Source organism: Alternaria atra (genome assembly GCF_907166805.1).
Source record: "Alternaria atra isolate CS162 genome assembly, contig: 32, whole genome shotgun sequence".
NCBI classification, from domain to species: domain Eukaryota; kingdom Fungi; phylum Ascomycota; class Dothideomycetes; order Pleosporales; family Pleosporaceae; genus Alternaria; species Alternaria atra.
In genome coordinates, this window is record NW_025091331.1 from 1,278,218 (window position 1) to 1,301,800 (window position 23,583).

General features: G+C 52.9%; 9 protein-coding genes across 9 annotated transcripts; 3 read left to right on the forward strand and 6 right to left on the reverse strand.

Moving 5' to 3' along the window:
- Window positions 1-454: 454 nt before the first annotated feature.
- On the reverse strand, window positions 455-4,999 carry ALTATR162_LOCUS10175 (uncharacterized protein; the record flags this gene model as incomplete). Its single annotated transcript, XM_043317811.1, has 1 exon — window positions 455-4,999. One exon carries the CDS (start codon window positions 4,997-4,999, stop codon window positions 455-457), a length of 4,545 nt encoding a protein of 1,514 aa, XP_043173746.1.
- Window positions 5,000-8,381: 3,382 nt separating this feature from the next.
- Window positions 8,382-8,814, reverse strand: ALTATR162_LOCUS10176 (uncharacterized protein; the record flags this gene model as incomplete). The annotated part of the gene is made up of 4 exons (XM_043317812.1): window positions 8,382-8,500; window positions 8,548-8,583; window positions 8,686-8,728; window positions 8,791-8,814. The coding sequence occupies 4 exons, from the start codon at window positions 8,812-8,814 to the stop codon at window positions 8,382-8,384; spliced, it is 222 nt and encodes a 73-aa protein (XP_043173747.1).
- Window positions 8,815-9,269: 455 nt separating this feature from the next.
- Window positions 9,270-10,327, forward strand: ALTATR162_LOCUS10177 (uncharacterized protein; the record flags this gene model as incomplete). Its single annotated transcript, XM_043317813.1, has 2 exons — window positions 9,270-9,534; window positions 9,606-10,327. 2 exons carry the CDS (start codon window positions 9,270-9,272, stop codon window positions 10,325-10,327), a joined length of 987 nt encoding a protein of 328 aa, XP_043173748.1.
- A 1,114-nt stretch (window positions 10,328-11,441) lies between these two features.
- On the forward strand, window positions 11,442-12,401 carry ALTATR162_LOCUS10178 (uncharacterized protein; the record flags this gene model as incomplete). The annotated part of the gene is made up of 1 exon (XM_043317814.1): window positions 11,442-12,401. The coding sequence occupies one exon, from the start codon at window positions 11,442-11,444 to the stop codon at window positions 12,399-12,401; it is 960 nt and encodes a 319-aa protein (XP_043173749.1).
- A 323-nt stretch (window positions 12,402-12,724) lies between these two features.
- Window positions 12,725-13,387, reverse strand: ALTATR162_LOCUS10179 (uncharacterized protein; the record flags this gene model as incomplete). The annotated part of the gene is made up of 1 exon (XM_043317815.1): window positions 12,725-13,387. The coding sequence occupies one exon, from the start codon at window positions 13,385-13,387 to the stop codon at window positions 12,725-12,727; it is 663 nt and encodes a 220-aa protein (XP_043173750.1).
- A 412-nt stretch (window positions 13,388-13,799) lies between these two features.
- On the reverse strand, window positions 13,800-15,332 carry ALTATR162_LOCUS10180 (uncharacterized protein; the record flags this gene model as incomplete). The annotated part of the gene is made up of 2 exons (XM_043317816.1): window positions 13,800-15,101; window positions 15,204-15,332. 2 exons carry the CDS (start codon window positions 15,330-15,332, stop codon window positions 13,800-13,802), a joined length of 1,431 nt encoding a protein of 476 aa, XP_043173751.1.
- A 666-nt stretch (window positions 15,333-15,998) lies between these two features.
- Window positions 15,999-18,417, reverse strand: ALTATR162_LOCUS10181 (uncharacterized protein; the record flags this gene model as incomplete). Its single annotated transcript, XM_043317817.1, has 5 exons — window positions 15,999-16,529; window positions 16,632-16,955; window positions 17,010-17,343; window positions 17,394-18,334; window positions 18,385-18,417. 5 exons carry the CDS (start codon window positions 18,415-18,417, stop codon window positions 15,999-16,001), a joined length of 2,163 nt encoding a protein of 720 aa, XP_043173752.1.
- A 1,282-nt stretch (window positions 18,418-19,699) lies between these two features.
- ALTATR162_LOCUS10182 (uncharacterized protein) lies at window positions 19,700-21,682 on the forward strand (the record flags this gene model as incomplete). Its single annotated transcript, XM_043317818.1, has 1 exon — window positions 19,700-21,682. The coding sequence occupies one exon, from the start codon at window positions 19,700-19,702 to the stop codon at window positions 21,680-21,682; it is 1,983 nt and encodes a 660-aa protein (XP_043173753.1).
- A 130-nt stretch (window positions 21,683-21,812) lies between these two features.
- On the reverse strand, window positions 21,813-23,531 carry ALTATR162_LOCUS10183 (uncharacterized protein; the record flags this gene model as incomplete). The annotated part of the gene is made up of 1 exon (XM_043317819.1): window positions 21,813-23,531. One exon carries the CDS (start codon window positions 23,529-23,531, stop codon window positions 21,813-21,815), a length of 1,719 nt encoding a protein of 572 aa, XP_043173754.1.
- Between the last annotated feature and the right edge of the window lie 52 nt (window positions 23,532-23,583).

The following is a 23,583-nucleotide window of genomic DNA, read 5'->3' on the forward strand; positions in this document are numbered from 1 at the left end:
TCACGTCACCCTGTGTTATGATCCCAGCAGGCAACATCTGTTACGAAATCGAAACGCGAATACAATTCCAGATACTACTTTCCCTGCACTACAAAACCCGGAAGTGACAGGAAGACGGGGTATAATATCCACAAACAATGCCAAACATGAGATACCCAAACACGAGACCGAGTTGCAAAAGTCACCCCAAATGTTGTATAGATTCCCACTTTTCCCATTGCAGCATAGATAGCGCCATGAGCCCACATCAGCAGCTAAGCTTTGCTCATACATATGTAACAGGCCGTAATCAATTCCGAACACCATGCAGAAACAGACGCAGCATAAGCCAAAGAGCGAGTGAAATCATAGTACATGGCAGGTACATAAACAAAGCCCGAGGGCAACAGAATAGTCGCAGGTATATGCGGAATAGATGAAATGAAATCGAAAAAAAAGATGATGAGATTTGGGCTCATAGCATGGATGGATCGAGTGTTCCACCCATGCTATCCATGGTCTTCTCGAGCATGTCGAGGTCCATCATAGTTCCAGGACCATAGTCGGGAAAGAGCATCATGTCTTCGCTGTCCATGGGAGGAAGAATGACGCCAAGATTCTGCAAGTCTTCAGAAAGCTGTAGATCTATTGGGAGAGCATCGCCGGTCATCGTCATTGCCCAGGCATCAGGCATGTCGGCGTCCTTGAGATCAATGTTGATGAAGAGATTATCGTTCTCCGAAATGTCCGACTGTCGTGTGGAAGGTGTGTCTTTGTTGGAGGACTCGGGTGTAGCCGATGGGGAGGCGGGTCGCGAACGGAGTGCCCAGGCGTTGTCTTCGTCCTTGAGATCCATGACTGTGAAAGGTCCGTTCGCATCGAGAGCCGCGAATGTGTCTTCATAGGAGTAGTCAAGGAGAGACATTGGCAACATTGGTTGTTGTGGCTTCTGCTCTTCTTCTTTGGTCACAGGCTCTGGAGCTGTCACCTGTTGCTCCTTCGGTGCTGATTTGGGAATGCTGGCAGGTGTAGGTTTGCCACGAGCACCCGAGCCAGGAGTGGCCACTTTTGTCATCGCCTGGGGTGTCTTGAGTAGGTTCGATGATGGTGAGTCTTTGACACCTGTTTGTGTTGGCACGCGAGTCATAGCCGTAGCAGTCGCTTGTTGTCCAACTGGAGTGGCAACGTTGTGCGAAGTGCCAGGAGTTTGCCCTGGCTTAACAGCTTGTTGCGGTGCTGGTGGAGCAGCTGGGGCAGGCTTCGAGGCGCGCTTTACAGTGTTCTGGTCGACCTTCGATTCGCCAGTCTTCTGGTCAATTTCAAGATAATCGGCCATCGAGTCCAGTGCAAACTGCATCGGGTTCTCGACCTTTGCATGTATTTGGCTATGCGCCTCTAATTCGCCTTGAGTATCAAAGCCCCGGACGGAGTACTCGCAGCTCGCATCGTTGCATCGGAAAGTCGGTCGCTGGGGTACATTGGGCGGTGGTTGCCTCTTGAGCTCAGGCGAGTTACCTGTCCCTGAACCAATTCGGGGCGACGCTCTAGCACCCGGAGTAGAGGTTTGGCTACCCTCGAGCTTCGCGCGCTTTTTCTCGGGCAACACGAGGTTCGTGACTGGTCTCGCGCCCTCAAAATAGTGTGCTGCTCCGTGACCCGAATCAGCTCCGATGGCGAACGGTGGTCGGTCGGTGGTAGGGGCGGAAGGAGCCTTTTGGCTGCGGTTTTGTTGTTCTACGATTTTCAGATTTGCGGCATTAAGTTGAGCGGGCGGGGCATTCGAACCACCCTGAGGCTGCGGCTGCGAGGCAGCTGATTGCTGCTTGACCTTTTCCATAATCTTAGCAACGAATTTGAGCGTTGCGCCCATGTGATTCTTGAACTCTTCAATAGTCAGAGTGACTTGAGGGTGAAGCGTTCCGTCAGCCTGGTCGAACTGTTGATACAAGAGCACGCGGGATGTCATGATCTGGCGGAGAACTTGCTCGGGCTCAGAGGAGTCGTACGAGGCATGGAAGATGCGTAGGGCCTGATCCACCTGCTTTAGCCGATGAAGTTGTTCTTTCAATGATCGCTGTAGAGGTACTCGCATCTGCGGCGGCAGCTGCACAGGTTGTCTAGCGGGAACGCTCTTCTCTACCTCATCCATAAGCTGCTTGAATTGTCGTGTCCTTGTCGGGTCTGCCATTCGTTGCCGTAGTTCTTCGTGATTAACCACGGCACCTCGTTGCTGCTGCATCTTGTTGTTTGAGGCATCTTGGGCCTTTAGTAACTGAGCTTTGTACTGAGCGTGTTGAGCAGGGGTGAGTTTGGACATTTGCTCGTGCGTAAGATTGAGTCCAGGCTGAGACTTTGAAGATGCCATAGCAGCAGCTTGTGGCGTGGCATCGTTGCCTGATTCCGCAGCATCCTCGTTCGGTCGCTTCGTGCCTTTGTTCCCAGCGTTGTTGGAGGGTTGCGATTGCATGGGCTGCGATTGTGGTTGTGGTCTGGCCGCTGCTTTTGGCTGGGGTGTAGCTTGTGTCGGAGGTTGCGCAGTCGGTGGACGGTTGGGCTGATGCTGCTGAATCGGCATGTTGACTGGCGGCTGCGCTTGATTGCGCTGGGCTTGTTGATTGAGCATTGCAGATTGCGCCTGTTGTTGCCTCTGATGCTGCAGGTTCTTCATTCTCATTGATATCATAAAGCCTCGTAGTTGATCGTCTGGTAGGTTGGCTTGTGGTTGGCCTGCCATTCTTGCACGGAACTGCTGCAAGTCCTGTGGGGTGACTTGAAGGGCTGCCATGTTCGGCATATTCTGTTGCTGCTGCGGTGTCCTGATAGGACCTTGGTTGGGATTGACTTGCGCCGGTGGAGCAAGCCCATGACCAGGTTGTGGAGTAGGATGGACACCCGTTACGCCGCCGGACTGTCTCACCATGTCCTGGAAGTGAAGAACTTGTAGCATGAGCAGCTTCTGGCTATCGACACCCGGTACCAGAGCGGGATTTTGGCTAGCCCATAACTTCAATTGCTGCCATGTTCTGACATCCTGAGGAAGACTGTTCCGAATGGAGTTGTTCAAGACGTTCGGAGGGAATGGTTTAGGGTCAGTAGCATGAATGATACCAGGATTGGCTCGTAGTAAGTTGGAAGCAGCTTGCAAACGCTGCTGCTGAGATGGCATAGGCGGACGCTGCGCCCCCATAGCAGGTTGTGGCCCAGCTCCAGGTTGTGGCTGCCCGAGATTCATGCCAGAGCGAACCATGTTCTGCATGTTGGGACCGCCGAGCATTTGGCCAGCCATGCCAGGCGGCAGTTGTTGCTGTTGGTTGAACGGCATGTTCGGCTGGCCGGTATTGGGTTGACCCGGTGGAAAAGCGCCGTTTTGCATTCCATTGCTGCGACGAAGATTCATCATGTAACTCTGTAGTATCACACGGAACTGGGGCTCCGGGACCTTGAGGAGTTGTTGCTTTACGTTGGGGTCGAGGTCGGCCGGCATCATGTTCATACGAACCTGATCGGTCAGCGGTTGTTGGTTCGCCTGCTGGACAGCGGCAGCTCTTTGTTGCGCTTGGCGCATAAGCTCGGATAGGTTGGGGTCAGCCTGGCCGGGTTGAGGCGTCATGATGGGAACATGAGCTTGAGGAGGCCGTTGCTGTTGTGGTGTTCCGGGAGGTCCTGATTGTCCTGGTGGAGGCATCGGTCGATTGAGCATAGGCATAGCAGGACTAGCTTGTTGCGAACCTCCAGGGAGATTTAACCCGCCAATTTGGCCCTGGAGCAGTTGATTCTGTTGGTTGCGCGCTTGAGCTGCCTGTTGCTGCCGTTGTTGTTCCAACCGCGCCTGAGCCTGGGCTTGTGCATGCGCTTGCTGCGCCTGCTGTTGGCGGTGGAATGCTTCGGCAGCTTGACGCTGCTGAGCCATAGCATTTTGAGGTTGGTTTTGTTGCGAGTTTTGGCCTGGGAAGCCACCCATCTGACCGCCATTGTTCGGGTTGTTGCTTGCAGGTACCACCGTGGTGCCCTGGTCTTGGCTGCGCATAGCTTCCATTTGCCGATTTGCTATTTCAGTGAAGTCAAACTCTTGATTAGGTTGACGTTGGCCCATGTTCATCTGCTGGCCCTGCATCCGGTTCGGCTGAGCAGCTCCCTGCATGGCGCCAGCATTCTGACCAGCTCCCTGCTGATTGAGGGCGCCTCTTCGGTAGAGCATGTCAGCATGTTGTCGGAAGCGGAGGAAGAGAGGGTTGACGCCCTGGGCGAGCAACTGCTGTTTCTTGTCCTCAGGCCAAGCTCGAATATCGGCCTCGAACTTGAGCCGAACCTCCTCTTTACAAGTGTCCATCAACTTCTTCGCGAATTGGTTGATGATCATTTGGTCCTGGCGACTCTGCTGCTGGTTCTGATTGGCCTGCATGTTCGGTTGCTGGTTGTTTTGACCCGGTTGGGACATATTGGCGGGGTTTGCACCATTCACACCCATCGATGACTGGCCTTGGGTCATGGGAACAGGTGAAACCTGCATCGGCCGTTGGAGTTGGGCGTTCGGAAAGGCAGGGTTGAACTGTTGCGGGGTTCCCTGCCTGGGGCCTTGCTGACCCATCTGATTCATCATGTTCATCTGGGCGGGGTTCATGCCGTTCATACCATTCATCGGGTTGTTCATATTGTTGGGTGCGCCGCCTTGCATGCGTTGCTGTAATTGTTGTTGTCGTGCTGTAGTCATGACGATGAGCTTTTGCTTGATGTTGGAGACGTATTGGTCCTTTGTTGATGAAGACATGAAGGTTTGCGTCTCGAATTGGAGGGCGGCGCGCATCGACTCGACCTCGGCGATCTCGGGCTTCAGCAGGCGATACTGGGTGAAGAACTGGAGAGCCAGTTGACCGCGCTCTTCGGGCGGTGTGCCTTGCTGCCAGCCATTTGGGATCTTGCCCTGCTGCTGCTGGACGCGATAGTGCTGAATGAAGTGATGGAGTCCCGCCGTGGCCCGGTTCTGTTGCATGCCGTTCTGTTGCATGTTGGGGTTGTTCATGGTGGAGCGCGAAGGGTGAAAGGCGCGCTATGTCGCGGGTTGGCGGAGGCGCGAAGGGTTAATGCAGCGGTGCAGTGCCGCGGAAGTGCAGTGAACAGCAGCACTCATGCAGGCCGAACGTTTCACTGATGCGGCGAGCGGTGGGACGACTACAGCGTCGAGGCGTCGTGTTTGGTGTCGAGTAGACGACTTGGTGAGACCGAAGATGGGGCGGTGACAGTGATGGTGACGTTGGCGAAGATGCGAGCGTCCAGAGAGAGAAGCGTGTCGAGTGTCGTGGAAGAGAGCCTGGGCCTGCAGCTCTGAAGGGAGGATGTGAGAGAAGGCAGGGCCACAGCTGCTCACCTGGAGTGAGGCTTAGGTGAGTGAAGGGCGGAGGCTCGAAAGGACGACGCCAGCTGCGGCTCGAGACTGATCGACACTTGCGGACAGGGCGCAAGGTTAGCGCAGCACCCGTGGACCCAAACGACGGCGCCTAAATTACGCAGCTGCAGCTTTCAAGACGACGTGTCCATGGAGACAAGATGCAGCTATCCAAATGATGATATCGCTGGAGCAGCAAGGAAGAAGTAGAAGATGCAAATCCAGACGTGTTTGGGTGGGTGAGCGAGGAAGATTGCGAAAGGCCGTCAGAAAGAGGGCGTGCGTCGCAGCCCAGGTGCAGCAATCGCGCCCGTCGCACCTACCTCGTCCAACTGCAGGGATCTATCCGCTAGCCTGCAAGTGGTAGGCCCTCTAACGCTCCTGCCCCGGTCCGTCTGTGGTCATGCTCCAGAGGGAAGGAACAGCTGTCGAGACATGTGCAGGACCATGGTTGCTGTGAGGACTTGCTTACGACTGTCCATGCAAATGTACGTGAACATGTTACTGCTGAGCGGAACAAAGCGCCTCTTGCGCCCCCGTTTCTCGACCAGGTATCACAGGTTCGTCGAATGAATGGCGCTAGCGCTTGGCTGGGGCCCGCCAAATCTTCCGCAGTTCTGGTGGCAGGACGAACCATGTGCTCTTGTCGTCTTCCCTCCTCCCCGCTCTGCCGGCCTATGCGTTGCTCTCATCTTGCTGTAGTTCACCGTCTGTTAGCCTTTGCCAGGTGTTTGATCACTGTGGCAGCTCTACTATACAGCGCCTGGTGTGCGTGTCGACGACTGCAGAGTTTCATCCCTAACGTCTGGTCGAGCCCTGTGGCTTCATGGCGCCATGCCCGTCTATTCGATGAGCGAGGGTGCGGCTGCTTTTTCCACTACCATCGCTCGCTAGCCACTTTAGCTGTCATCTGCGCCAGTCGGTGGTCAGGGCACCAACGCCTTCACTCAAATCATCTCGTCCAATATGCCTATCGAGGACAGATGGCACCTCGCCAAATAGAAGACGCCATCGCCTTCACGACAGCTTCTGCCTGTGCCCCATTGCATAGTCCTGTCATCTGCCATGGACACAAGTCCATAAGAGTAGACAAGTACCCGTATGCCATTATTGCTGCAAACTATGAAATGGGACGCCCACCTGACGCCCCCAATCCTCTCCTCAACTCCAAGCCAGGTTGCTGGTGATCGGCCACCCGTTGCCCTAATACATGGTGAGGGACTAGTCATCCACATCTCGCACTAAAGCGCCGGACGCTATGCTATGGGTCCTCCACCCCGTTCCGAACCAAAAACGCCGCTGTCAAAGCAGTCATCTTGCCCTCTCAGATCCGCCTCTTATCCCTGATGTTGCTTTTTCTGCTCCTCTCCGCATCGAGAGCAGCTCCTTCAGCCCCCGACCATAGAACATGCCATCTTTCCTGATGCGACTCTCGCTTGCCACGCCGCTGCGCCTCCAGTCTCTGGGTTCGCGTCGATCCTTGGCAGCGACGCTCCCCTGCAGCGCCATGAGTTGGGCATGATCGCCAGGGAACCTGTGTGTAAAGCCTGGTTCCCAGCCAATAGCATCCAGCGTTTGACACGTTTCTGCTCCCCCCACCGCTGCTTCGTCTTGCATAGCCTTTTGCAACTGAACATCGGACTGTTTTTGCTTTAACAACTAAGAAATAAGTAGCATTCAACGCGTCGCGTCGCGCCTCGTAGCCCATATCGCTCCGTCATTGGCCTGATGCGTCATGGCAGTCTATCAACAGTTTCGTGATAGCTTGGTGAGACGACTTGTAACCACCACCATCGATGCATCAGAGATTCCTGGATTGCCTTGAAACTCGAGCACTGCCATTTCTCGATATCAATCGTTTCCGGATGTTCTATACAATATCTACTGCTGTAGAACATGTGGTACGACAATCAATGTAGGATCTTTGTGGTTAGATTTGATGTTCGTGATGCGACATGACAAGGCAGGAACACAGCTCACGATTAGTCCGTGCCCTGTTCATCGATTATCGATCGTGGGTAAACATCTAACTTTATTTTTTCTTGACCATGCAAACGTGTGCAGTCGCTACTGTGAGATAACAACGATGAGTGCAGCCACAAAACGCTGCTCCTTGACTATGTAAATCGTAGGCAGAAAAGATGTACTCTGCCCCTCTCCTAGGTAAAGCGACCTTGTCGTCATTGCATCTATCTCTTCTATACTGAAGAGGCTTCCTGAAACGTTCGACGCTCTGTGTACAAGCAACCAGTTGTTTTCAGAACCAGAGACGAACATTGAAGCAGATGTCGGGATCGCCTTACCTTCCACAACACAGGAGCTTCACGTGAGATAAGCAGGCTGACGAAGCAGACCAGCTGCGTCAACCTACTTGTTAGCATATCAAACCTTATGGTCGCGCAACGGCACTCAAGCCCTGGTGCTAGCTTTCTGCAGGTTCGTCCAATATACATCAAAGCCTCCGGCGCCCTGACCAATGAATTGTGTACACCCTTTTTTTTTTGGTACCCTCCAAGTGATATGAGACGAGTAGGTTGCATGCTCATCGAGTCTGGAGATATATTCAGTGATGATCAGGGCAGCTTACAAACCAGAGTCCAAAAGACTTGATACATTAGAGCTAGAATGCAGACCATGGGATAAGGTCCTGGAGAGGGTGCAGCACCATATTTCGTAGCGGTATGTAGATTAGGGCGTCTCAAATCCAAATTCCACTCCTGCGTCGGGTGCGCAGTGTGACAGTGCTTTGTGGAAAGCTGTGAGCACGTGCAGCCAAACTTCCAACGTGAATAAGCAGCTCTGCTTACTGCGACACTAGATAATCGTGCAAGAAACGCTACAATCACGGAACACATCACACGTGGACACGCATACGCGGGGTCGTTTGACGGAGTCTGATTTGGCTTGCTGTCGAGAGATCCACCCCACTTATGATACACTTGATCTCCAGCTAGTGTCTACTTTATGTTTTCAAGACCTGTCGATACAAAGGGGATGTCGGTTCGTGAAGAGTAGTCGCTTATTTCTGGCCGAGAGCCGACGCGCGCTCGTCTTCGAGCTTCTGGTAGAAGGCGTCACGGTGACGGACGGCGGGGACGTGGTAGCCTTGGAAAGTAAGTACGGGCACGGCAAGTAATTCTGACGATAGCAAGCGCAGTCGCATCGCCAGTGAATGATTCACGTACCGTACCACCAGCCGTAGCCGGCAGTGAGGCCGAGACCTGCGATTGCCGTTAGCCAAGTTCTAGAGGTGATGCGCGCATGTCTGTGGAGCTCTTCAAGCTCCCAAAATATCACACATGCACCGCCAGGATTCTACGCACCCATAGCAACAGAGAGGTCGAGCACGACCTGTCGTCGGAGCATCTGCAATCCAGTCATTAGCGACCTGCCCACTACTGCCCAAAGCACTCAATGGCAGCACATACGCCGGTGATCGGTTTGACGGCCATTGTGAAATCGGTTTCGAGGGAACGGAGAGTTTTGGGGCGCGGATGCGGTTTGCGGGAGCTGGTAGTCGTCGTCTGTGGCTCTCTGAAGTTGTGGTGGTTCGACGGGGAGAACTAACCGCTGCTGACGTAAGACAGGCGTCCTAGCGTCCCGCGCCTTGGAAGCTCCCGACTGAAAGACAACGGCAGGCAGTCAGGTCAAAGGGGACAATACCATCGAATACGAGACCACACGCGCTTTCACGTCCGCTCCCATCGCGAGGGCAGAATCCCGCAACCGATGCGACCTCTCACTCCCGTCGGCGCTCTTACCCACCGATAAACTCATCCTTGGAACCACCATCGCGTGCACAACATCGTATCACGGCCTCACCCACCCTTCGAATCGCGACAACGAGTAGCATATGCCAGGCATCATACTATCCCCCAGCGCCAGCAGCGAGGGCGCAATCGCAGGCATGAAGAGGGTACATGATGCGGAAAATGCGCCGACATACGGAGAGCCACACCCGAAGAAGCGGCAAGTCGTTCGGGCACTGCATCACACGCAGCCGATTCAGCATATTGCCGATCCCATCAGCGCAGAGCTCGATCCATTTGGCGAGAGCAAAGACTTTTTTGACCAGCAATTGCGCCGCGCAATAGCGATACAATGTAAAGGCATCGGCTTCGAGAGCGCGCGCCCGGACGCGTTGGAGGAGTTCCGGGCGCTGGTTGATTCCTGTATGGCTTCACCTTGCGACAGAAACTGGCCATGAGAGCCCACTGCAGTTTGCAAGACTGACCTGTCACAGACATGACCAACTTTTTAGCACAAGTCCGGACGTCCATGATCAGCTCGCGGCGCACCGAAACCGTAGCCCACGACTGGATCTATGCCCTCACATGCGCAGGCCTACGCGGCTCTGGCCCCCTCGAGCAACATATCGACACAGGCGAAGTTCCGCCATCTCTATTACAACCATACTTTGCACCTCCCGCGCCTCCAGAGGCTCCGCCGCCCGACACCGAGTCCTTGCTGGGCCCTGGACTTTCGGGCAAGGCGGACAAAGAAACGCGCCCATACATACCAAAACATTTTCCTGGCTTTCCGTCAAAACACACATACACAGCAACGCCCGTCTTCACAAAACGCGAAAATGATCCGCGCAAGATCAGAGAGAAGGCGACCGAGGAGGGCATCCTTGCCGAACAAAGTCTTAGAAAACTCATGGCCGCACAAAAGGCTGGCGTTCAAAAGCAGAATGTTGGCAAGCGCAAGCGCAGCAGGCGCATGAAAGAGAGCGACCAGTTATGGCAAGCAGCCATGACAGACCTGTTGGACGAGGAAAATCAGCGAGAGAAAGAGGAAGAGCGGCGGCAAGCCCAAATGGACGATGATGACGATGACTGGAACATGCCGCAAGATGCTCCGATACGGCAGCCTACGACCGATCGGAATGTCAACCTTGAGGAAGGCGTACATGTCAACTACGATCAGAAGTACTGGAGAAAGTCTGCAACCGGCGTCTCATAGTTCGTCACACCCGGAACTTGGCGGCAAATGTCTTGTTTTCGAAAAAGTCGTTCTACTACTGCATTCTGATAGCGAGGCGTTTGGGTATCTGCATTTCGGCCTTGGGAGTTTTAGGCACGCTTCAGGCATTTAAGCGGCGTTGATTCTTTATTTGTTCATTAGAAGAAGTTGTACTATAGTCTGCTCACTCTACTATGCTAGAGCAGCCACCGATGGCACAGAGCGTGGCCAAGGCGAGCATAACATTTATTCGTCATCAATCGATTGCGTATCTTGATCGGGTCTCTTTCTGACACAGTTGTTAGCAAGAATCTGGTACTGAACTTGTGAATATGGGAATATATACCCGTTATATTGACAAGCAGTGCGTGCGTGATGTTGCATGATGTTATCTCCATTCTGGTGACCTCATCTCATCCCTCGACCTTTGCACCTTCCTGCTTCGCCTTCCACCCCTCCCACGCCGTAGTCTCAACATTCAATCCTCCTGGACACCTAAAATCTCATCAGTCTTGGAATCCAAATCCATCAGACTGACTTTTCAAGCTTGACCACTACGCCAAGACCCTGCGCCTTCTACCTCACCTAACACTCACCTTCTTAACAAGTGAACCAACGGCTCACACACTATACTCGGTGCGTCACCCTTTTTCTTCGGTAACTCCAAGTTGCACTTGTATTGCACCATCTCCTTCAGCGCGCAATCGCTTAGCTTGACCGGTGGATTCCGTGGTTTGCCGGACGGCAGAGTATTGATTGAAGCTTCCAAGTCAGAGACGGGAATCGTGGAAATTGGTGGCGCCATTGCGCGAAGAAAGAGAAATCAAACGACCGCACTGTGATTGATGAAAAGAAAGGGGGGTAAAGTGGCTATCTGGATGGGAAAAGAAGATGAGCGGTGATGGGGCGAAGAGGTTGGGGGAGAAGTTGTTGATGGAGGTTGAGGTTGAGGATTTGAGCTCGGTATGTCAAGTGGACACAAAGAACGAAAAGACGGTACTATGCTAAAATTAACGCAGGTGTTCCAATCTCTTCGCGAGTATGTAATCAGGGCCGATGGAATGTATGTCTTCTTTCCCATGACGCTCAATTTCCACTTTCCAGTTTTGCTACTATGATGTACGAACAAATGCTAACTTTGAACAGCACCGACGGCACAAACACCACCCACACATCACATTTCAAGATCCCCGAAATAGACCGTCTCATTATAAGCCCAGGTCCTCCAGTCCTCGAAATCATCTCTCCACCACCAACACACCATCCCTCAAGAGCAGGAAAAACTTCACTCCTCTACCTTGTCATCGCCCAAGCCATACTCCCTCCATCCGTCGCCAGTATTCCCTTGGGCGGCCAAGAAGCAGCTGTCATCGTCTTCGACCCACTGCACCACTTCAGCGTCCCTCGACTAGCAGAAATAATGCTCTCGCTCCTGAACTCGCGCCTCCTCTCCACAGACCAGGAAGTCGACGAACCCCTAAAAACCGAAATGAAAACCATAATTAAAACTTCGCTCCAACACCTCCACATCTTCCGCCCTCAGTTCTGGTCTTCTCTACTGGCAACCCTCGATTCACTACCAGACTACCTGTTCAACCAGACGACTCCACATAAGAGTATGCACCGCCCCATCCACTCCATCGCCCTCGAAGATAGCGACGCTTTCGTCTGGCCGATACGAAACAAGAACGCTTCCAACTCTACGTCTTCGAATACTTTGGCAACGGCATCCACACAACTCACAATTCGCCTAGCCAAGCTCACCAAATTACTCTCCTGCGCCATGGTACTGACGTCGCAATCTACCACGCCGTCGACGTACAGACCCGCGTTGCCTACATCGTGGCCTCAGGGTATGTCAGTCACCCGATTAGCAGTCCGTCGTGTAGATGTACTCAAGTTTGCATCGGCGATGAATGTTGAAGAAGCTGAAAGAGAAAGATTGCAGCGCTGGGAAGTGGTTAGTCGAGGACGGTTTGAGTGCTGGAAAGTGGGTGTGGGCACGAGAGATGGCGAGGGATTTGTCTTTAGGGTTGGGAAGGGGATTGTGGTGGAGAGGGATAACGGAGGGTAAATGTGGTGCATATACACTATGGAGGAGTTTGAAGTTTACGGAAGTTTGGAATGATACCCATTGGTACGAGGCCTGGGAACGGCGATGATTAGTATAGGGTTGCTGATGAAGGGGCTGTCGGTAGTTGTGGTGCATCAAAGTATAAACATCCCTTTATTCTCTTTACACGTATCGTATGCCATATCCATCGTATGTTTGTGTCCTAAGAACCCAAACTCAAGGTCGTCTTACCCAAGAAGATATAAGAGCCTCGGCATTTGCGATTGATGATTGTAGTTGGTGCCTACGCAGACCCAATGACGAAGAGCCGCATATATCATCGGCTAAGCGTCCCTCCCCCAAAGTACCTTCCTCCTCCCCCGGTCTTCTCTGGCCTCCCGCCTCCTAGTCCCCCACTTCCTCCTCGCCGCCTCGTGCTCTCTAGACACCCTCTCCGCCTTCCCCTCATTCTTAGCCACCATACCCACAAAAAACTGACTGCAACCAAATTTCTCCGCCAGCTTAACCCGCGTCCACGTATCCGGGTCCTCACTCCTCAACCTCCTTATCTCAGCGATATCCGCCTCGGTGAGATGATACGTCTTCTCGTATGGCTTTCGAACCGGGGTAGGTAGCGCGGCAGAAGGGCGCGGCGGTAGGAAGCTATCTGTGTTGAGTGGTGTACCGGGTGCGGCGATGTGAGAGGATTGCCGTGTGTGCGCCAGTTTCGTTGCGTATTGTTGGGCGGTAGCGTACAACTGTCTTCTCTTATCTTCTTTGGGCAGGAACTTGAGCGGTGTGTGGTAGACGTTTGGCGCTGAGGACGGAGGATTGAAGACCAGTGTAGGGACTGAGCGGTCGGATGTGTAGGATGGTGCTTCGGGGAGTGCGAGCAGTTTTCTGTGTCGCCGGGTTGTGGATTCGAAGCGGCATTGTGTGAGGGGAAGGAGCGACGGAGTAGCCCGCTGCGACGGACAGGCTCGAAGGAGGGATTTACATGTTGACATGGTGGAATTGGGGTTATGTTTGGCCGTGCTGCTTGAGATGCACGCGTTGGCACGGTGCTGGCCGTTCCTGGTGGAGCGATGCCGAACTTTTTTAGTTGTTCCGCGCCGGGGTGGTCAAAGCTGGGCGGGATCCATCAACCAAAACTAAACTATACGCAAAACATGGCCAGAGTACAGACGTTATAAGATTGATATAAAGGTCATGCAGGGTGCCACAAGGAGAAATTACCATTCATAGTGCATATGAGACTGCCCCTTCGTCAGGTTACGGGCAAGAAGCAATTGTGCTGCTGAACGGGTATACATTTCTTATTGGTAGCAAAAGATCTACGAATCTACAAGACCGACGATTCTAATAAAAGTACGGCAAGCCTACAATGTAGCAATTTGAACTCTGTTGCGACTACGGCGTCTATTCGCGCTTCATCTCTCCTGCAACGTAATGCAGGTATGCTCCCAGTAGCTTGGTGCCCTCAATGTAGTTCCTCTTGTCGAGCTTCTCGTTTATCGAGTGAGCAGCGTCAGTCGAGCTACCCATTGGCAGCAACAAGACGTTCTTGCCAAGCTCTTCTTGGAAGGTCAATGTGACAGGAATGCTACCACCTTCTCGGGTCATGTCTGGCTTCACACCAAAGACACGCTCGACAGCCTTGGCAGCGGCCGTGTAGTTGGGGTGGTTGGGGTCCTCTACCCACCACTTTCCGCAGTGAACCACGCTGAACTTCATCTTGTTCTTCGACTTCAGTTTAGCAAACTCGTCATTTACGTGCTTCTCGACCAGCTTCGTGACAGGGTCGATCTCCATGTTTGGTACTGTGCGAATAGAGAACTTTCCAATGACCTTAGCAGGGATGACAGTCTTCGCGCCCTCGGAGTAGAAAGCGCCCTCGATACCGTGAAGTGATAACGAAGGGTATCGCATCTTGGACTTCAGCGCATCCTCCTTGTTGTCGTGAATTGTGACTTCACCACCTAGTGACTCCCGTAGACCGTCCATGGTGAATGCGATGGGTGGGTAAAGTGCAGCTTCCTGCTCGGTAAGCGGAGCAACAAGATCGTCAACACCCTTGATAAGAATCTTGCCGTCAGGGTCGACAAACGAGTTCATGATACGAACCAAGTCGGTCATGGGCTCATGTGTCATTCCGCCGTAAACACCAGAGTGCAGATCTTGACCAGGGCCAGAGACCTCAACTTGGTAGTAGTTGCATCCACGGACACCGTATGTCAAGCATGGCTTCTCGGTTCCCAGCCAGTAGTTGTCCGAGATACAAACGACATCTACGTCCTTGAAGAACTTCTTGGCCTCAGCACGAATGGTGTCGTCCAGACCCTCTGATCCGTTCTCTTCCATGCCCTCGAAGCACATGACCAGGTTTACTGGTAGCTCTACACCTGCCTTCTGGTGTGCCTCGATCGCGTTCAACCAGCCAAGAACTGGGCCCTTGTCATCTGTACTACCGCGTCCGTACATGCGGCCCTTGTCGTCGATGGTCAGAGTGAAAGGGTCAGTGGCCCAACCGTCGGATTTGTTCGCAGGCTGTACATCGTAGTGACCATAAACGAGGACATTCAGCTTCTTCGGGTCGTCTCCATAGCGTCCGAGAAGGCACGGTGGGAGGTCGAGGTGCTCGCGACCAGGCTGCTTTCCGAGCTCGCGGAGTTCAACGGTACCACCAAGCGCCTTGATTTGGTCCGCCAACCAGTGGCCCATCTACATTGTGGGTTAGCCAGGGCATTCTGCAATGTATAGATGCGTAACAAGGCCAATAGAACAGACTCAACCCTGAGTCTCTTTAGGGGGTTTCATTCGTACCTTGACGACATCAGGTCTCCTCTGGTCCTCGGAACTGATACTGGGGATAGCAACCGCCTCCCTCAGCCTCTCAATAAAGTTGCTTTGCAAGTCATCTACCTGCTTGAAGTATGGGTCGAGGTGTGCCATCTTGTTGGGTGGGTGATACAAATATGGCCAGGCGGCGTCAGGTATTCGTTCTGGCGTGTATCGGTCGCAGCGGATAGGTGTTGCGACGAGTTTGGGTGACGGTGAGGAGTAGAAGCTTCGTCGATGACAGAAGAGGCTTCTATGAGTGGCTGTGGCGCTTATTCGCGGTTTATATAATGAGATGAATCGGGCAGGTGCTCGTTGTTCAAGGGCAAATTGGAAGGTGGGGAGGGGCAAGCGGGGCATCTTTGGAAGGGCACAGGGCAAACGCCAACCATGAAGTCAAGCTTGTTAAGCTTCGGAGTGGAGCAGCTGGCCCAAGCGTACCTAGGCAACATGCACGAAATGTTCCCTGCATATTTTGGCGCATGTGTTTGTCTCCAGTTGACATTGTCATTCCACCGCCATGGATACCATACATTTTGAAGCCAATCTTGCAGATAGAAATCAATAATGAGCTACAACAGATCGCTATGCAATGCCGATACAAATGCTGGAAAAGCTCACCAACGAGAGATACGAAACGTGCAGTAACTCAGACCAGAGTAAAAACATGAAATCGCGATGTATATCCTCCATCATTAGCGACATTAAACCACCCGCGAGGCGACATCTGACGGATTAGTATAGTAACATCGGCATCCATCGTTCGTTCATCACCTTGTTCTAGGTCCTAGTCTGTGTCGGACTGAGATCGTCTCCGGTAGCTTGGGTGTCAGCTGAAGTACCGTCATCGAAGGTGGGCAGAGTAAAGGTCATGCCTCCAGCCTGGACTTGCTGGCCAGAGGATAGCGAATGATGGCCAGCAGTCTGTTCGTGGGATGTTACCTGCGACGTCGAACTTGAAAAGTTTTGCCCAAAGGTGCTCGAAGACCCAGAAGAAAAGTCCTGCTTGGAATAGTGGTCCGGCGCGGAGCTCTCATCACCATGGGCGAATGAACGGTCGCCGGAACTTGGTCGCACATCCGGTGCAGGGTCGCTGCTAGCAAAGTCCTTTTCGGCGACGTGCGGGAACGAACCTGGAACAGCCTGTTCACTCGCTCCGTCAAACCCAGATGAGGTGCCTGCTTCTTTCTCCCCAACGACTGAATGCTCGGGAAGCGCACGCATTGGTGGGTTCGGGTGCTCGTCTTTCTTCAGGTGCTCAAACTCGATCAGAGATGAGCGTCGTAACTGGTCAAGCTTCTCCTCAGGATTCTTCAAAGTCTAAGTCAGCTCGAGTCTTATCAAGGAACCGCTTAAGCGACGGTGCTGGAAGTCTGAGGGGATGATAGAGGAAAATGCGCATCACGGACTTACCCATTCGGTCTGATCTGGCACTCCTGTGGCAGAAGGTAGTTCACCTGCTTGGCTCCTCTCTTCGCCCCAAAACATGGGACGACGAACCGGCGCAGGTGTTACAGGAAGGCTCGGTCGCTCGACTGCGGACGGGAAATCGGTGAGAATTAGGCTCTCGCGACGGTTCCTACGTTCCAAAATGGGCGAGCTGATATCATCCGTGCCTGTGGTGTGTCGTAGGGACTGGTTCTTACCCCGTATCCCACTCATATCCGATATGGCACGAACATAGTTATCGATGCCTGGAACATTATCCCAGGCATTCACGCTACTATGTTGATAAGACTGCCAACCTTGGTCAGCAGGTTTCGAAACAGAAGCGTTTCCAGGGCTTCTAACTCTATCCGCTCCTGTTGGAGCTGCTTTATCAGCCTCATCGTAGTGTACTGTTGAGAAGGCGTGCGTCGGCGACATTACTGTGGGAGTCGGTTCTGGTGAGTCTTCGGCAAACACGCGGGTCGGCTTAGGTCTATCCGCCTCTTGCTCCCACGGGAAGATGGGCTTAGGCATCTCGGCAGGCTTAGGCTTGGTTTCTGGAACCTGGTACCACATGTCCCGTGGCGCTTCTGGGTAGGCTCGTGGCGCTTTGAAGAGTGACCGGCTATCGCTGAACGTGTACGTTTGGGTAGGGAAGTTGGCAGCTTCGGGTCTCGATTCCGCTGGTGGCTCAAACCTAGACTTGTCAGTGTTATGTCTAGAGCTTTCATTGCTAGAAGATCGTACTTGGTTGCGTCCCATTGCATCTCGGGCGCAGAGAACTTGCGTTGTTCTACCGTGGGTGTTGGCTCTACTATACCTTGGTCAATATTCTGAATCTCATCTCCAGGTTCGGTCATGGGTGGCTCAGTCGTAATGGCAGAGGCCTCGGTAGGGGCAGGAATAGAGGAGGAAGAAAGCATGGAGTCACCACGGGTGCTCTTTGCCTCACCAGCTCGTTGGCCCCCCTTTGCCTTGTGCAGATGTCTCTGATGCACCGCCCACCATCGCGCTACCAGTTCTCCATAGACGCCGCTTCCACCCGCATGCTGGCCTGACCAAGGCTTGTTCTTGCCTATAAAGTGGACGGCGGCAATGTCGTGCTTGTAGTAGCGGTATGCCGGCTCCCATTGGTACTCGGCGTTTGGCGTGCAGTTGTAGGTAAACTTCAATCGCTGCCAGGGACGATGTTCGAAGTACTGGTTCAGTAAGCCTTGATCTGCGCCATCGAAGCTGTCACCAGTCGCTGCCATGGTCTGGAGAGCCCAGTATTCGCCCATGTCTGGTTTAATAACCATGACACCGCTGTTGAAAGCATCTGGCCAGCCAATGTCTGGAGCTGCAGCAAACGAAGCCTCAATGTCGAACAGCTCGTCCAACGCCCTCAGAGCTACCACATCTGCGTCGAGGTACACGAGCTTGCGAAACTGCGTCTGTCTCCAGAGAGCAATCTTTGTGAAGGCAAAAGCCAGGTCGGGTCTCCCCATGACGTAGAGGTTCGCAGGATTGGAGTTGCGTATGCGCTCGACGGGTATCAGGTAATCGTAAAGCGCCTTGAGCTCCGAGATGGTGTCAGCTGATAGCGTCTCCATCGTGACGAGCACGGCAAGCTTCTTGGTGGTTCCGGCATCGCGCAGAGAGTTTGCAAGAACGACTGCGCCCGGTAGATAGGAATCGCTCATAAGAAGCTGGCAGACATGTTAGCTCGCGTGCGCTGTACCACATACATGTAGCTAACCGTAATGTACGCATCTTCCAGTGGTTGTGCCATCTTGGTAGATGCTGAAGGATAGAGAGAGGTGGAGGGCAAGACTCAAGTGGGCGAAAGGTCACGCCTGGGGAGCTGGGTCTAGAGTAGAGTAGAGCGCGGAGCTTCGATACGGGTTGTGGTAGTTTCCCCGCAGCCAGCAGATATATGGAGTAGGCGCTGATCTGCAGTGCAACTTATACCGAACGCGAACAGCGGTAAACTGCAGCACGGCAAATCTAAGTAATCCACGTATGACTGATGAAGCGGCGCCTTCGCTCGCACTTGAGGCTCTGAGTTGTCAAGCTCCCTTGTTCGGGAAAAGCGCCTTCAATATCTGTTGAGAGATTGTTTGCACAAACAACCATGGGTCCACGAGCTTAAGGGAGCTTGGACGAAACCTCGAGGCTCCCGACACCATGACGCATGCACCCGCTAGTGGGCCGTTCTTTCATCATCTGCACGCGAACCCGCCACCCTGCTTTACGTCTGCTTGCTTTTTCACCTAAGCTGGTGCTATCCTCTGCATGCAGCGTGCGGCTGCAGCCTCTCAACGTCTTTTGGTGCTACTTGGGAAACGGTAGCTTTGATTTGCCAATATCGCGCCACCAATTGTCCCCGCATCTATCCCGCGCCATCATTTCGGCTATGAATGCCTCGATACTGCCCAACAGGACAACAACTCATGTGGCTGGGAAGGGCCCGCGCAGTCATTGAAGCCTAACTTACCACTCCGGATTCTTCGCTGCCTTATAATGCTTCGTATCATTTCACATGTCTATACTGCTACAGCCCCCATTGAAGTTTGACAACCAGGCGGAAATGCGAACACCTTGCATCCTGACCCACATCTGTAGACAATGACACAAGACCTCTCAAAGTTCTTGTACACCTCACAGTACCGAAGAAGACGGGTTAGGGAATGCACTGTGGATGCATCTGCAAGAAACCATGAGTTCGGGAAGGGGATGTGTAGGCGAGAATTAAAGACGAAGTTGCTCAAAGGTTTACAGCTTTATACCATAGCACAAGAATAAATGGTGGATCCTCACCGTGTCGGAGGGAACAGTAAAACCGATTGGTTTCTGGGATCCAGGATGGACCATTGAAGATTAGCGAGTGCCTTAGCTCCGATCAATGACAGCATTCATTCCAGCCATGCGGTTTCCCGTTAATTAGTCAGAGAGCATGATCTATGTTGCAGTTCGGTGGATCCGTCACATGTAAGCGTCAGAACAATATCCCGTTGGCACTTTTTGCAGCTTCATCTTGTCAGATACAACCGCTTCGCAGCCTGTATGACAAGATGACTAAACCACGAGTGATCTACTGGTTCCGGACCGACTTACGTCTTCACGATTCTCCAGCTCTCAAAGCAGCATTGGACCTCAAGCCAGAGTGTCTCTACCCTATCTGGACATGGGACCCGCACTATGTATATCGCGCCCGAGTGGGCTCCAATCGCTGGCAATATCTCCTCGACTGCCAAAACGACCTCTCAAAGTCGATAACCAAACTTAACCCAAACTCGAAACTCTTACTCATCCGGGAGGCACCGCAAACGCTGTTACCCAAGTTATTCAAGGCGTGGAAAATCACACATCTAGTGTTCGAGAAAGACACCGATGCGTACGCAAGAGAAAGAGATAAGAATATCGCAGAGCTTGCGAAGAAGGCTGGTGTCGAGGTTATTGTGAAGATCGGAAGGACGTTATACGATCCCGATGAGCTGGTGAAACAAAACCATGGAAAGCCAACTATGAGCATAAACCAGGTGCAAGCTGCGGGAAAGAATATCGGATCAATCCCAAGGCCGATACCAGCGCCAAATTCGCTGCCCGATCCTGGGGATACCGATCTGAAGTTCGATCAAGAGAAGCCAGAAAGCCAGCCCGATATTAACGCAATACAGAGAGACGGGGAAGAAGCTTCATACTCTGCTCTAGCGGGACCAAATGGTGACTTTGCAGTACCAACAATGGAAGAGCTCGGCCTGAAGCCCGCAACGACACCACACCGTGGAGGCGAGACAGTAGCATTGAATGCCCTAGACAACATCATAGCAGATACCGACTATACGGCTACCTTTGAGAAGCCCAAAACCGCCCCCACCGCTTTCGAACCCCAGGCCACAACCCTCCTCTCGCCGCACATGCACTTTGGCTCCTTAAGTTGCCGACTCTTCTACTGGCGTGCCCAAGATGTAGTCGACAAATACAAAGAAAAGGCCTCCCAACCACCCACCAGCCTAACGGGCCAACTACTCTTCCGAGACATGTACTTCGGCGCGCAAGCAGCTCTAGGCTACTCCTTCGGCCAAACATACAATAATCCGCACTGTCGCTTCATTCCCTGGCATCTACCCTCAAAAGTCGATACCAAGTCTAACCTCATCACCGGCGAGTATCTCATCGACAACGCAGAAGCAGAAACGCATTTCCAGCGCTGGAAACATGGTCATACAGGATTTCCCTGGATCGACGCCCTTATGCGTCAGCTTGCCCAAGAAGGCTGGATCCACCACCTCGGTCGCCACGCCGTTGCTTGCTTCCTGACAAGAGGTGGGTGTTACATTGACTGGGAGCGCGGCGCAGAAGTCTTTGAAGAATGGCTCATTGATCACGAAGCTGCATGTAACATTGGAAACTGGCAATGGCTATCCTGTACGGCCTTCTTCGCGCAATTCTACCGATGTTATTCCCCCATTGCCTTTCCACAGAAATGGGATAAAGAGGGTAAGTTTGTGAGAAGGTATGTACCGGAGTTGGCGAAATTTGACAAGAAGTACATCTACGAGCCATGGAAGGCGCCAATCGTAGATCAGAAGAAGTGGGGGTGTTTGGTCAAAGGCGATGGGTTTGAAAAGGCAGGTGAGGGTGCGATGAAAGTTTATCCAAAACCGATGTTTGATTTTGGCAAGAGAAGGGATGTTTGTATCCAGGGCATGAAGAATGCATACCACGTTAACCTTTACGGGAACTCGCCGCAGGTCCTCGACGGCACATGGCGTAAGCTTTTTGACGATAAAGCGGAGGGGCCCACGGAAGGCAAGGAAGGGCCACCAGGCGCCATGGTAACGAAAGAAAATCAAGAAGATGCAGACGGGCATGAAAAGAACACGCATGTGGCCAAGCCATTGAGTCCGAAGGAGGCGAAGAAGATGGCGATACGGAGTGATAAGAAAGCAGGTCATAAGAGAGAAGCGAGCCAAGGAACACTGGATGGCATGTTCACAAGGAAGAAGAAGAAAGATGGAGAAGTCTTTCCTAATGAGACCCATTTTGGATAGTAATCTTTTTGATGAATGCATCCATTCGTAGCGGCTTCTATGATGAGACGAACGAATAACAATGTATCTAAACACGTATCCTCGACTAGAAAAAAAGGGGTATCACAAACGCGTATTATCAGCGCCATGTCTACGCACTCGCTATCCTTCCTGCACCAACGACCGTCCAGAACGCCTCCTCCCTTTTCTCTCGCTCTCCTTTACTTCCTCTCGAATCACCCATACCCCTCTCCTCGGCATTTACATCAGCCTCAAACTCCAGGCGCACAAAGATGGGTATCTCAAGCAAATCCTCATCTTCGTCCAACGCACCCTCGCCACCAAGTTCACTAAGGAAGCCTGGGATGACTTCGATAGCGACACTTGTCCAGTTCCGTCCTTTGTCCCAGATCTTTCCTGCTTCAATTTGTCCTGTTTCGGCGTTGATTGTCGAGCGGCGGGGCATGGGTGCGGGAGACGAAGCGAGTGCGTCATCCCAGACATCGGTGTTGGCGCCGACTTCGAACTGTGGGCATAGGATCGTTACGCGAGACTGCACTTTGCCAGGCGTGGTGCTTGAGGTGGCCAATGTAACCTGAATAGGATCAAAGAGAGGGTTACTGACGTGTAAGAGGAAGTGCGTTGCGATACCCGAACGGAGGTTGTTGTAGTTGAAAGGGGTTTGCGGAGCGGGCATGGAGCCAGGAGCGTGGGGCACGACTGGGTTGGTCGGCGGTAGCGCGCGAATGCTGAGTCGAGGGATGTGGTTCAGTGCTAGTAGTTTGATCTTATATCGAGTTGATGTTATCTTCGATTCTGGCTTGGACAGGATGTGTCGACATGACCGACATCGTTTGGATCGCTTTGTACAAAGGAGAGTCGGAACTGGCCGGAGTTCGTCGCTGAACTGCACATGAGGGTCGAGTTGTGCGAGCTTCTGAGCAGGCGAGAGAGTACTCCCCCAACCGTCTCGCTTGATACGCTCGATCGCTGCATTGTCCGCGGCAGGGTCATGGACAACCAGGCCTTCCAATTCCGACGCAGCCTCTCGCATCGGCGTTGGCTTATTGCGTTTCTGCTTCTTTGCAGTGTTTGTCGAGTATAGATTCATAATTCGCGAATAGGCTGAGGGCGAAGAGAAGTTCATCTCTAGAGGGTTTGCCGGCATCTGGGATTCCAGCTGTGCTTTGTAGAAAGCACCCAGATTCGAGAGAAGATCATCGCGCGTCGGCGGTTCGTATTCTTCCAAATCCATAGCTGTAGAGTCGCTCGAAGGAGATAACGGGTTTTTTGAATCTCGCTGCCGAGCCTCCAGCTCCTTGCGCCTCTCGCGCTCCTTGTCGCGCTCTTTCGAGGTGGGTATTGGCTTCCCTCCATTCGCTATCCGCACGATCTGTGAATACACGCCTGTGTGCTTCTCGAACTCTATGCCCGTCTCTATGGTACTCCAATGGCAGTACGGACACGCTAGTATGTGTCGGTCTGGCACTCCTTGGTCCGCATCAGGGTTGTCGAGAAGGTTGACCATGAGAGGTGAAACGCATACAGGGCAATTGAAGCAATTACGCGTGCACCGATTGCCATCGCTCTTAACCACAGAACTCGGAACTTCGAACAGACAGTTGGGACAGTACCAATTCAGCGTCTCCTCTATCACGCACCGCGGACACCGTATTTGCAAGCAATCTTCGCAGTAGAGGAGATGCTCAAGCGGGTAAAGGGCGAAATTGGAGCGTGGATTCTTGGGATCTAAGGTTTCCTCGTCGTCGTCAAAGGCAGCAAGGACATGCGAGGTGCGCTTCGTCGACGTCGTCGCGTTGCTGTCGAAGCAGTCACAAGCGTAGTACGTGTACGGAAAGGCTTGTGCCATGACGAAGTGGCCAAGTCGAAAACGATTGTCGAAACTGCGTCACGGTTCCTCC